General features: G+C 45.1%; 4 protein-coding genes across 4 annotated transcripts; 2 read left to right on the forward strand and 2 right to left on the reverse strand.

Annotated features, from left to right (window-relative positions):
- Positions 1-2332: 2332 nt before the first annotated feature.
- Positions 2333-2860, reverse strand: LOC117336655 (36.4 kDa proline-rich protein-like). The gene has a single exon (XM_033897264.1). It carries the CDS (start codon positions 2858-2860, stop codon positions 2333-2335), a length of 528 nt encoding a protein of 175 aa, XP_033753155.1.
- Positions 2861-3443: 583 nt separating this feature from the next.
- LOC117336656 (sperm-activating peptides-like) lies at positions 3444-3872 on the forward strand. The gene has a single exon (XM_033897265.1). The coding sequence runs from the start codon at positions 3444-3446 to the stop codon at positions 3870-3872; it is 429 nt and encodes a 142-aa protein (XP_033753156.1).
- Positions 3873-3884: 12 nt separating this feature from the next.
- LOC117336657 (36.4 kDa proline-rich protein-like) lies at positions 3885-4379 on the reverse strand. The gene has a single exon (XM_033897266.1). The coding sequence runs from the start codon at positions 4377-4379 to the stop codon at positions 3885-3887; it is 495 nt and encodes a 164-aa protein (XP_033753157.1).
- A 4180-nt stretch (positions 4380-8559) lies between these two features.
- Positions 8560-12672, forward strand: LOC117336658. Its single transcript, XM_033897267.1, has one exon. The coding sequence runs from the start codon at positions 8560-8562 to the stop codon at positions 12670-12672; it is 4113 nt and encodes a 1370-aa protein (XP_033753158.1).
- Positions 12673-13187: the final 515 nt, after the last annotated feature.

A 13187-nucleotide genomic window follows, 5' to 3' on the forward strand; every position in this document is an offset into this window, starting at 1 on the left:
TCTCTCAATAGGTCTACAATTAAAGTTGTTATAAGAAAATTTCAGATGGCTTTCGGCCCAAGACAAGCGGATTTTGGAATCTTTGTATACAGCAACACATCGATAACGCATTTTGACAGTTGGCCACGCACAAAAAATACCAAGGTCAACGCTAAATCAATCGATATGGCGTTGAAGGTCAAGTTAATTTCCATACCATCACAATTTTACATCGGAGTAAAACGACTTACAGCCTTGATAATAAACGACATATTCGGGTAATTTTGGTGTTTCTTTACTTATTTTCAAAGTTATTAACAGTTATGTTGTATTTCGTCCATTTTTTTTTTAATTTTTAGATTCTTTTTAACAATTTATATTGTGTAACGGTACAGAATGTCCCCTTTCAAAAAGCATTTAGTTAATCTACCAACGTCTACATTTCATGAAATTAATGTTATGGGTGTTTTTACTGCTTTGGTTAAAGAACGCATTTAAAAACCTTTCTGCTAAGCGTTTTTGTTTTTGAAAATGCGTGTCAAAATATGCCATTTACATAAAATGTAAACCAATTTAGGTTTTGTGACGGTGAGGACACTGTTGTTACGGTATGGAAGGCATGTGATGGTACTGAAATGTATGATCACCGAACTCATTCTAAACAATGACTCAACGACTTTTACAAATAAAACTGCGCTTAATTCTTCGTCAAAAATACTTTACTTCCTGTGAACTACATGCAGAAGAACAACGCATAGAAGTAAGGCTAACTTAAACTGCAATGATATCAGATTATAAGCTTGATTGATTTCATCAAACAACAGATGACAAAACAATGCCAAATGCAAATTATTTGAACCATTGAATAATATGTTAACCAAATATGGTCTAATTTGGCAACAATAGAAACTTTTTTTTCAATTAAAACATTTAACTAGAACTGTTAACTATTACACTCCCCCATCTTCACACACATATATGGATTGAATAGATTTTTAAAATTTTCATTGCGGCTATGAATACCAGTAGCTAGCAGCTACATATCCCGTGGCGCGCGGTAGCGCGCCTCGGAGGATATGTAGCTAGCTACTGGTATTCATAGCCGCCATGAAAATTAAAAAAAATCTATTCAATTCATATATTTACATAACCTTGATTTAAAAAATTTATATCGAGAAAAAGAGAAATTTTATTAAAAAGAAAAATTTGTCATGTATACGACGAAACGCCAAATTATTAGAACAGCCGGGAGATCCCGCCTATGCACCACGCCATTGTTTTAATGTCGTTCCGCATTTTCCAGTCTTTTTTGTTTAATTTTGTATAAAATAAAAAGAAAGAAGTATTAAAGTAAAAATAGTATCTCGTACCAACGTTATCGATCCAAGGGAAGCTACTCTTCCTGTCTTACTGTCGATGGCGTATTAATATGACCCGATTAATCAGGTGATTTGCACGAGAGACAATATTTTCATACGGTTTTCATAGTGTATTCATGGTCATATGTTTGTTGTTTTCACTTTGTATGTTCATATCAGCAAACCACATTAGGAATGTAAATATAAGTAAATGTAATGCATTCGATATTTATACAAAGTAGTTAGTGGAACTCGTAATTCATACAGGTCAATTGTAAAATTGGAATTGTTGCAATAAAGTCATTCGATCACCAGCAATAATGCTGATTGATTGTATGTATAACCAGCACAACTTCTTTGCAGCAAAAAGCGAAAAGAGTGAAACGTACATATATCTTGAGTTTGGTACCAACGCTGTTGCTCTTTCGCGCACGTTCATATGAAATGTTCTACATTTATTTGACTGTAGACGCGTCCTCGAAATCCCAAGGTCGGAGTCGTTAGACTGAGTCGGTAGAGAAATGGAGAAGTCTTTAGAAAGAGTCGGTAGAGGAATGGAGGAGTCGTTAGAATGGGTCGGTAGAGGAATGGAGGCGTGGTTAGAAGGGGTCGGTAGAGGAATGGAGGAGTCGTTAGAATGGGTCGGTAGACGACTGGAGGCGTGGTTAGAAGGGGTCGGTAGAGGAATGGAGGAGTCATTAGAATGGGTCGGTAGACGACTGGAGGCGTGGTTAGAAGGGGTCGGTAGAGGAATGGAGGAGTCGTTAGAATGGGTCGGTAGACGACTGGAGGCGTGGTTAGAAGGGGTCGGTAGAGGAATGGAGGAGTCGTTAGAATGGGTCGGTAGAGGACTGGAGGCGTGGTTAGAAGGGGTCAGTAGAGGAATGGAGGAGTCGTTAGAATGGGTCGGTAGACGACTGGAGGCGTGGTTAGAAGGGGTCGGTAGAAAAATGGAGGAGTCGTTAGAATGAGTCGGTAGAGAAATGGAGGAGTCGTTAGAATGGGTAGGTAGAGGAATGGGGAGTCGTCAGAATGAGTCGGTAGAGGACTGGAGGAGTCGTTAGAATGGGTAGGTAGAGGAATGGAGGAGTCGTTAGAATGGGTAGGTAGAGGAATGGAGGAGTCGTTAGAAGGGGTCGGTAGGGTAATGGAGGAGTCGTTAGAATGGGTAGGTAGACGACTGGAGGCGTGGTTAGAAGGGGTCGGTAGAGGAATGGAGGAGTCGTTAGAATGGGTCGGTAGACGACTGGAGGCGTGGTTAGAAGGGGTCGGTAGAGGAATGGAGGAGTCGTTAGAATGGGTAGGTAGAGGAATGGAGGAGTCGTTAGAAGGGGTCGGTAGGGTAATGGAGGAGTCGTTAGAATGAGTCGGTAGAGGAATGGAGGAGTCGTTAGAAGGGGTCGGTAGAGGAATGGAGGAGTCGTTAGAATGAGTCGGTAGAGGAATGGAGGAGTCGTTAGAATGTGTCGGTAGAGGAATGGAGGAGTCGTCAGAATGGGTAGGTAGATGAATGGAGGAGTCATTAGAATGTGTCGGTAGAGGACTGGAAGAAACGTTGAATGTGTCGGTAGAGGAATGGAGGAGTCGTTAGAATGGGTCGGTAGAGGACTGGAGGCGTGGTTAGAATGGGTCGGTAGGGTAATGGAGGAGTCGTTAGAAGGGGTCGGTAGAGGACTGGCTGAGTTGTTAGAATGGTTCGGTAGAGGACTGGAAGAAACGTTGAATGTGTGTCGTTAGAGGACTGGAGGAGTAGTTAGAATGGGTCTGTAGGGACTGGAGGAGTGGTTAGAATGTGTCGGTAGGGGAATGGAGGAGTCGTTAGAATGGGTCTGTAGGGACTGGAGGAGTCGTCAGAATGGGGGAGTCGTCAGAATGGAGGAGTCGTCAGAATGGGTCGGTAGAGGAATGGAAGAGTCGTTAGAAGGGGTCGGTAGAGGAATGGAGGAGTCGTTACCCGAATGGGTCGGTAGAGGAATGGAGGAGTCGTCAGAATGGGTCGGTAGAGGAATGGAGGAGTCGTTAGAAGGGGTCGGTAGAGGAATGGAGGAGTCGTTAGAATGGGTCGGTAGAGGAATGGAGGAGTCGTTAGAATGAGTCGGTAGAGGAATGGAGGAGTCGTTAGAAGGAGTCGGTAAAGGAATGAAAGAGTCGTTAGAAGGGGTCGGTAGAGGAATGGAGGAGTCGTTAGAATGGGTCGGTAGAGGAATGGAGGCGTGGTTAGAAGGGGTCGGTAGAGGAATGGAGGAGTCGTTAGAATGGGTCGGTAGACGACTGGAGGCGTGGTTAGAAGGGGTCGGTAGAGGAATGGAGGAGTCGTTAGAATGGGTCGGTAGAGGACTGGAGGCGTGGTTAGAAGGGGTCGGTAGAGGAATGGAGGAGTCGTTAGAATGGGTCGGTAGAGGACTGGAGGCGTGGTTAGAAGGGGTCGGTAGAGGAATGGAGGAGTCGTTAGAATGGGTCGGTAGACGACTGGAGGCGTGGTTAGAATGTGTCGGTAGAGGAATGGAGGAGTCGTCAGAATGGGTAGGTAGATGAATGGAGGAGTCATTAGAATGTGTCGGTAGAGGACTGGAAGAAACGTTGAATGTGTCGGTAGAGGAATGGAGGAGTCGTTAGAATGGGTTGGTAGAGGACTGGAGGCGTGGTTAGAATGGGTCGGTAGGGTAATGGAGGAGTCGTCAGAATGAGTCGGTAGAGAAATGGAGGAGTCGTTAGAAGGGGTAGGTAGAGGACTGGAGGAGTCGTTAGAAGGGGTAGGTAGAGGAATGGGGGAGTCGTCAGAATGAGTCGGTAGAGGACTGGAGGAGTCGTTAGAATGAGTCGGTAGAGGAATGGAGGAGTCGTTAGAATGAGTCGGTAGAGAAATGGAGGAGTCGTTAGAAGGGGTAGGTAGAGGAATGGAGGAGTCGTTAGAAGGGGTCGGTAGAGGAATGGAGGAGTCGTTAGAATGAGTCGGTAGAGGAATGGAGGAGTCGTTAGAATGTGTCGGTAGAGGAATGGAGGAGTCGTCAGAATGGGTAGGTAGATGAATGGAGGAGTCATTAGAATGTGTCGGTAGAGGACTGGAAGAAACGTTGAATGTGTCGGTAGAGGAATGGAGGAGTCGTTAGAATGGGTTGGTAGAGGACTGGAGGCGTGGTTAGAATGGGTCGGTAGGGTAATGGAGGAGTCGTTAGAAGGGGTCAGTAGAGGACTGGCTGAGTTGTTAGAATGGTTCGGTAGAGGACTGGAAGAAACGTTAAATGTGTGTCGTTAGAGGACTGGAGGAGTAGTTAGAATGGGTCTGTAGGGACTGGAGGAGTAGTTAGAATGGGTCTGTAGGGACTGGAGGAGTGGTTAGAAGGGGTCGGTAGGGGAATGGAGGAGTCGTTAGAATGGGTCAGTAGAGGAATGGGGGAGTCGTCAGAATGGGGGAGTCGTCAGAATGGAGGAGTCGTCAGAATGGGGGAGTCGTCAGAATGGGGGAGTCGTCAGAATGGAGGAGTCGTCAGAATGGGTCGGTTGAGGAATGGGGAGTCGTTAGAACGGGTCAGTGGAGGACTGGCTGAGTTGTTAGAATGGGTCGGTAGAGGAATGGAGGAGTCGTTTGAAGGAGTCGGTATAGGAATGGAGGAGTCGTTACCGGAATGGGTCGGTAGAGGAATGGAGGAGTCGTCAGAATGGGTCGGTAGAGGAATGGAGGAGTCGTTAGAAGGGGTCGGTAGAGGAATGGAGGAGTCGTTAGAATGAGTCGGTAGAGGAATGGAGGAGTCGTTAGAAGGAGTCGGTAGAGGAATGGAAGAGTCGTTAGAAGGGGTCGGTAGAGGAATGGAGGAGTCGTTAGAATGGGTCGGTAGACGACTGGAGGCGTGGTTAGAAGGGGTCGGTAGAGGAATGGAGGAGTCGTTAGAATGTGTCGGTAGAGGAATGGAGGAGTCGTCAGAATGGGTAGGTAGATGAATGGAGGAGTCATTAGAATGTGTCGGTAGAGGACTGGAAGAAACGTTGAATGTGTCGGTAGAGGAATGGAGGAGTCGTTAGAATGGGTTGGTAGAGGACTGGAGGCGTGGTTAGAATGGGTCGGTAGGGTAATGGAGGAGTCGTTAGAAGGGGTCAGTAGAGGACTGGCTGAGTTGTTAGAATGGTTCGGTAGAGGACTGGAAGAAACGTTAAATGTGTGTCGTTAGAGGACTGGAGGAGTAGTTAGAATGTGTCGGTAGGGACTGGAGGAGTGGTTAGAATGTGTCGGTAGGGACTGGAGGAGTGGTTAGAAGGGGTCGGTAGGGGAATGGAGGAGTCGTTAGAATGGGTCGGTAGAGGAATGGGGGAGTCGTCAGAATGGGGGAGTCGTCAGAATGGAGGAGTCGTCAGAATGGGGGAGTCGTCAGAATGGGGGAGTCGTCAGAATGGAGGAGTCGTCAGAATGGGTCGGTTGAGGAATGGGGAGTCGTTAGAACGGGTCAGTGGAGGACTGGCTGAGTTGTTAGAATGGGTCGGTAGAGGAATGGAGGAGTCGTTAGAAGGAGTCGGTAGAGGAATGGAGGAGTCGTTACCCGAATGGGTCGGTAGAGGAATGGAGGAGTCGTCAGAATGGGTCGGTAGAGGAATGGAGGAGTCGTTAGAAGGGGTCGGTAGAGGAATGGAGGAGTCGTTAGAATGAGTCGGTAGAGGAATGGAGGAGTCGTTAGAAGGAGTCGGTAGAGGAATGGAAGAGTCGTTAGAAGGGGTCGGTAGAGGAATGGAGGAGTCGTTAGAATGGGTCGGTAGAGGAATGGAGGCGTGGTTAGAAGGGGTCGGTAGAGGAATGGAGGAGTCGTTAGAATGGGTCGGTAGACGACTGGAGGCGTGGTTAGAAGGGGTCGGTAGAGGAATGGAGGAGTCGTTAGAATGGGTCGGTAGAGGACTGGAGGCGTGGTTAGAAGGGGTCGGTAGAGGAATGGAGGAGTCGTTAGAATGGGTCGGTAGACGACTGGAGGCGTGGTTAGAAGGGGTCGGTAGAAAAATGGAGGAGTCGTTAGAACGGGTCGGTAGAGAAATGGAGGAGTCGTTAGAATGGGTCGGTAGACGACTGGAGGCGTGGTTAGAAGGGGTCGGTAGAAAAATGGAGGAGTCGTTAGAACGGGTCGGTAGAAAAATGGAGGAGTCGTTAGAATGAGTCGGTAGAGAAATGGAGGAGTCGTTAGAATGTGTCGGTAGAGAAATGGAGGAGTCGTTAGAATGTGTCGGTAGAGAAATGGAGGAGTCGTTAGAAGGGGTAGGTAGAGGAATGGGGAGTCGTCAGAATGAGTCGGTAGAGAAATGGAGGAGTCGTTAGAAGGGGTAGGTAGAGGAATGGAGGAGTCGTTAGAAGGGGTCGGTAGAAAAATGGAGGAGTCGTTAGAAGGGGTAGGTAGAGGAATGGGGGAATTATTAGAATGGGTCGGTAGAGGAATGGAGGAGTTGTTAGAATGGGTCGGTAGAGGAATGGAGGAGTCGTTAGAATGGGTCGGTAGAGGACTGGAAGAAACGTTGAATGTGTCGGTAGAGGAATGGAGGAGTCGTTAGAATGTGTCGGTAGAGGAATGGAGGAGTCGTCAGAATGGGTCGGTAGAGGACTGGAAGAAACGTTGAATGTGTCGGTAGAGGAATGGAGGAGTCGTTAGAATGGGTCGGTAGAGGACTGGAGGCGTGGTTAGAATGGGTCGGTAGGGTAATGGAGGAGTCGTTAGAAGGGGTCGGTAGAGGACTGGAAGAAACGTTGAATGTGTGTCGTTAGAGGACTGGAGGAGTAGTTAGAATGGGTCTGTAGGGACTGGAGGAGTGGTTAGAATGTGTCGGTAGGGGAATGGAGGAGTCGTCAGAATGGGTCGGTAGAGGAATGGGGGAGTCGTCAGAATGGGGGAGTCGTCAGAATGGAGGAGTCGTCAGAATGGGTCGGTTGAGGAATGGGGAGTCGTTAGAACGGGTCAGTGGAGGACTGGCTGAGTTGTTAGAATGGGTCGGTAGAGGAATGGAGGAGTCGTTAGAAGGAGTCGGTAGAGGAATGGAGGAGTCGTTAGATTGGGTAGGTAGAGAGGAGTCGTTAGAATGGGTCGGTAGAGGAATGGAGGAGTCGTTAGAATGGGTCTGTAGAGGAATGGAGGAGTCGTTAGAATGTTTCGGTAGAGGACTGGAGGAGTCGTTAGAATGGGTCGGTAGAGGACTGGAGGAGTCGTTAGAATGTGTCGGTATAGAGGACTGGAGGCGTGGTTAGAATGTGTCGGTAGAAGACTGGAGTTGTTAGAAAGGGTCAGCAGAGGCCTGGAGTTGTTAGAATGGGTCGGTAGAAGACAAGTGCTAGGAGTTGTTAGAAAATTTGGCGGTAGAGATGTTATATTCTCTTTTTCTTAAAGCATCAATTTCAATCGTATGATAAAACAAGAGGCCCATGTGCCTTACCGGTCACCTGAGTTTCAGCTTATTTGACCCATGTGACCTTGAATGAAGGTCAATGTCATTCATTTGAACAATCTTTATATCCCTTTACCCAGGAATGCTATAAGTCCAACACCAGGTCTGTGGGCCTCTTGGTTATTGAGAAAATGTCCTTTTAATATTTTAGTATATTATAATTGACTCCTGTGACTTTCAATGTATAGTTCAAGGTCATTGTTAAAGGTTAGAAATTATAAAAAATGTCCGTGTTAGATTAAATACAGGAATTTAATCTTAATGTAACGGTATAGCCAGCAGATGAACTCTGTGTGTAAAAGTGATGCGGAGACAGTCTCCATATATCAATAGATAACCGGTGGGGTCTGTTGACATCTAATTAGTGTATGCTGGAGAAGTAAGGGGCCTTATCAAATTGATGTGGCATGTGCTACGGACCAGTGTACCTCAGAGTTGACCTTCCCAGGACACCAAATTTTTATAAGTAATTAATCTGATAGGAACAGTAAAAACAAACGGTAGAGCTAAGTTTGGGCAGTCATAGACGAGGGTTGGCTCGGTTACACACCTTGTACTAAACGCTAGTAAAGACGACTGTGGAAAACATATATTAATGTGTTGATTGTCGTGGGTGCTGTGTAACATTTTGGTGGCAGCGGTGGGATATATCTGTCAGACACATCTCTGGGATATATTGAACACATTTCTGGGATATATGTATCTTAATTAAGTGTTTTAATTTTGGTATATCAAGAAACTGTTATTGGCTATTATAGCTGTTTGAGCCAAAGGAGGTCTATGAACTGTATGCAGTAACATATCACAGTGCAGTATGGCAACTGAGGAAAGCCTGATAGAACTAATGACTGGTGAACAGATAGAGGAACAAGTTGATGAAGAAGTAACTATTATGACAAAGGTTTTAAAAGACAACACTGAAATGAAGGAATTTGAAATGCGAAAAATGGAAATTGAATTAGAAAAACAACGCTTAGAATTTGAAAAATTCAAAATAGACCGGGAATTACAGCATCAATTGCGTCTGAAAGAACTTGAACTTGAACTTAATCGTGGCACAACAAAAACTGAAGCCACAACGAAAATTCCAGTGAAACTTAAATTACAACCATTTAATCATGACAAAGAAGATGTGCTAACATATTTGGATGAATTTGAGTCGGTATCCAAGCAAGCAGGATGGGAAGAAGATATCAAAGTCTTACATTTGAAATCCTTACTTGTTGGAGATGCTCGCGAGATTGCTTCTCATTCTAGTAAAACATATGAAGATCTACGGAAGGCCTTAATTACACGATTCAGCAAAAGGAGGTCTGATTATTTCGGAATGTTATCTGGTATCCAAAGAAACCACAATGAAACATACCGAGGACTTATGGCACGCATAGATCAATATTTGGCAAGGTTCATCGGAGAGCGTGATACTATTCAGTGTTTTCGAGAAGAGTACTTCTTGAAGGCGTTGCCAGGAGCACAGTCCCAGTGGATACGTAGAAACCAGGGAACAGGGACGGTGGTAGAGGCTGCAGAGGATTATATAGTACCTCAGAGAGATCAGAATAGGCGGAGTGCTGGGCATATACCTATGGGATCGGGAGGTACGAATGCCAGTAAAGTGGTTTCACAGGAAATGTCGCGATTTGCTGGCGAGGGCAAGAAGAATGTGGTGTGCTTTAAGTGTAAGGCACGGGGCCATATTGCCCGGGACTGTCCGAGTAATAAAAGACAAGGAGGACAAAATCAGGCTTCGTATCTTGTTAGGCAAACAATTGGGGAGCGACTGATTTGTGTGCCAGGTCTTGCAGACGGACAGGAAATAAGCTTTGTCAAGGATACTGGGGCTGATGTGACGTTAATTCGTGAGGAATTTGTCAAGCCAAGTGCTATCCTTGAAGGACAGTGTATGACGTTATACACGGCGATTGGCCAGCCGTTTCAAGCAAAACGGGCAATCGTGGATCTTGACCTTCCATGCTTTAAGGGTCATGCTCAAGTTGGTGTCGTGTCGGACTTGGCTGCTGAAGCTTTACTAGGAATGGATATTCTTGACAGGTCAGTTATGGCAGTGACAAGGGCACAGTCCAAGCAGCAAGAGGCTGAGGAGCATGTCGTGGAGCGTGAAATGGAGGTAACAAAAGTACTACCTCGAAACATTATGGAAGAAAGATCGGAGGAAAGGCTGGGTGTTGATGAGCTGTCAACGGTCAACTCAGAGGAACTTTCCAAGTTACAGCGAGAGGATGAGTCGCTGAGTAAAATTAAGGCGAAGTCCTTGTCGTCAGCTGAGGAAGCTGATGAAGATGATGTTGCTTTTTATTGGGAACATGACATTCTAAGGCGAAAGTGGAGGACTGGAGATGGTAAAACAGCTGGAAAACAGTTGGTACTTCCCAAATCACTGAGACAAGCTGTCATTAAACTTGCCCATGACAGACCTTTAGCAGGACATCTTGGACAAGAGAAAACTAAGCAAAGAATCCTACAATCATTGTATTGGCCTGGAATGTTCTCGGATATAAAAAGTTACTGTCAAACGTGTGATGTGTGTCAAAAAGTGGCTAGACGTGACCACCAGAGAGCTCCAATGGTCATTGTGCCAAGAGTTGGACAGCCATTTTGGAAAATTGCTATGGACATTGTCGGACCGTTACCAATGACAAAATCAAGGAATAGGTTCATCCTAACTGTAGTTGACGATGCAACGCGATATCCTGAGGCATTCCCATTACCTAGCATTGAGGCGGAGAGAATTGCTACAAAACTCATGGAAATGTTCAGCCGTGTGGGTATCCCAAATGTTATCTTGACAGATCAAGGTACTAATTTCACCAGCAAGTTACTGACGTACCTCTACAGAAACCTTGGGATCAAAGGTATCAAAACAACTCCATACCACCCTCAAACAAATGGCACAGTAGAACGGTTTAACGGTACTCTGAAAGCCATGCTAAAGAAGCTGTGCGGAGGTAATGTCGAGCAATGGGATGAGTTACTGCCCTATACCCTGTTTGCATACCGTGAAGTCCCACATGAGGAAACTGGATTTTCTCCTTTCGAGCTTCTGTACGGTTGGCCTGTTCGTGGACCTTTACAAGCACTAGAATCAATCATGACAGGAGAAGGAGACACCCCAAGATCTGTGGTGGACCATATAGTAAACATACGAGAAAAACTTCAAGATGTCAGTCAGGTGGTTCAAAATAACTTAGCAGAACGGAAGGCCAAGGTCAAAGTATGGTACGACAAAAGGGCAACTGAAAGATCATTCAGTCCAGGTGATGAAGTCCTTGTTCTACTCCCAACGGAGAACGCCAAGATGCTAGCACACTGGAAAGGACCATATAGAGTGACTGAAAGGGTCAACAATGTCAATTACAAAGTCAACGTCGGAGGTCGCAGAGGAATAGTCACGTATCACGTGAACCTGCTTAAACGGTACTACCGTGCTATGAACATAGTTAGCAGAGTAGAGGGTGACGATGTTGGTCAGGAGGGGAAAATCTTTCATCCAAATGACTCGGAGGAGACAGTTAAGGATGTTAACGTCAACAAAAACGTAGGCAGTGACAAAGTGATGGAACTGTGGGCGTTGTGTGCTGATTTTGAGGATGTCTTTACGACAAGGCCAGGGAAGGCAACTGTAGTGGAACATGAGATAAAAACTACATCAGAGATTCCCATAACACAACGGCCTTATAGGATTCCATACACTCAGCAGGCTGATGTAAAACAACAACTGGATGAGATGGCTGAGCAAGGCCTAATCATACCGTCAAAGAGTCCATGGAGTTCACCAATAGTTTTGGTCAGAAAACGCGATGGAACGATTAGAATTTGTGTGGACTATCGAAAACTGAACAGCATTACAGTGTTTGATGCTTACCCAACTCCCCGCATCGATAACATACTTGAGCAGCTGGGAAATGCTAGATATTTGAGCACTTTGGACTTAACTAAGGGTTATTGGCAAGTGCCTCTTTCTGAAAATTCCAGAGAAAAATCTGCATTTATAACGCCGTTTGGACTCTACGAGTTCACCGTCATGCCGTTTGGAATGAAAACAGCTCCAGCAACTTTTGCACGACTTATGACACAACTACTTCAAGGTCTAAGCCATGTTTTGGCTTATTTTGATGACATCATCATACACTCCAACAGCTGGGAGGAACATATGCAGGATGTTCAGGCTGTGATGGGGCGACTTAGGGAGTATGGCTTCACTATTCGACCAAGTAAGTGTAGTTTGGGGCAGGAAGAAGTAAGGTGCCTAGGACACCTTGTTGGAGGTGGCAAAATTCAGGCAGATCCGGACAAAATCAAAGCAATGATTGAATTTCCTTTACCTATCACAAAGAAACAGGTACGTGGATTTCTAGGGATGACAGGATATTACAGAAAGTTCATCAAAGATTTTGCTGAGCTGGCAGCACCGCTTACCGACCTTACTAAAAAGGGAGCGCCAACAAAGGTAATCTGGAATGAACATGCTACCAAGGCTTTCAAAGACCTAAAGTCTAAAATGGTGTCAACACCAGTGCTGTCAATGCCAAATTTTGAGGAGCAGTTTGTTCTGCAAACAGACGCCAGTGACATCGCTATTGGCGCTGTTTTGACACAAAAGCAAGCAAGTGAAGAACACCCTGTAGCATACCTTAGCCGGAAGTTACTGCCGAGGGAAAGGAACTATGCCACGATAGAGAAAGAATGCCTGGCCATAGTTTGGGCGATCGAGTCCGTGGCACATTTTGTAAGTGGTACAAACTTCGTCGTGGAGACCGACCACAATCCATTAGTGTGGTTAAACCAGGTTCGAGACAAGAACCAGCGCCTATTGAAGTGGGCACTAGCTTTACAGCAATACAACTTTTGCGTGAGATACCGTAAAGGAAAGGATAATGCCAATGCAGATGGATTATCACGTATTTAGGACTTGGTTAATTTTCAATTAACTCGGTAAATGCATTCAAAATGGACAATAAGTGAATTCAAATTGGACAATAAGTGAATTCAAATTGGACAATAAGTGTATTCAAAAGTGGACAATAAGTGAATTCAAATTGGACAATAAGTGTTTTCAAAAGTGGACAATAAGCGAATTCAAATTGGACAATAAGTGTATTCAAATTGGACAATAAGTGCATTCAAATAAGACAATAAGTGTAATCAATGTGAACAGTAAGTCTATTTGAGTTGGATATTAAGTAATTTTATTATGGATTTATTTGGATCAGCTTTAAGCGTGAGTATTGTCTACTTCTTCTGTATAATCTTTATAATGTAACCGTGTACCGAGTCAACCCATCAGATAGATATCAGTCCTATAAACTTCTCTTGTTATAGAAGTTTATTTTTAGGAGGGAGGTGTTAAAGGTTAGAAATTATAAAAATGTCCGTGTTAGATTAAATACAGGAATTTAATCTTAATGTAACGGTATAGCCAGC

Source organism: Pecten maximus, chromosome 10 (genome assembly GCF_902652985.1).
Source record: "Pecten maximus chromosome 10, xPecMax1.1, whole genome shotgun sequence".
Lineage (NCBI taxonomy): Eukaryota > Metazoa > Mollusca > Bivalvia > Pectinida > Pectinidae > Pecten > Pecten maximus.

Bases quoted from the DNA above. Each gene is read 5' to 3' on its own strand.
- LOC117336655 (XM_033897264.1), bottom strand. From the start codon at position 2,860: ATGACTCCTCCATTCATCTACCTACCCATTCTGACGACTCCTCCATTC.
- LOC117336656 (XM_033897265.1), top strand. From the start codon at position 3,444: ATGGAGGAGTCGTTAGAAGGAGTCGGTAAAGGAATGAAAGAGTCGTTA.
- LOC117336657 (XM_033897266.1), bottom strand. From the start codon at position 4,379: ATGACTCCTCCATTCATCTACCTACCCATTCTGACGACTCCTCCATTC.
- LOC117336658 (XM_033897267.1), top strand. From the start codon at position 8,560: ATGGCAACTGAGGAAAGCCTGATAGAACTAATGACTGGTGAACAGATA.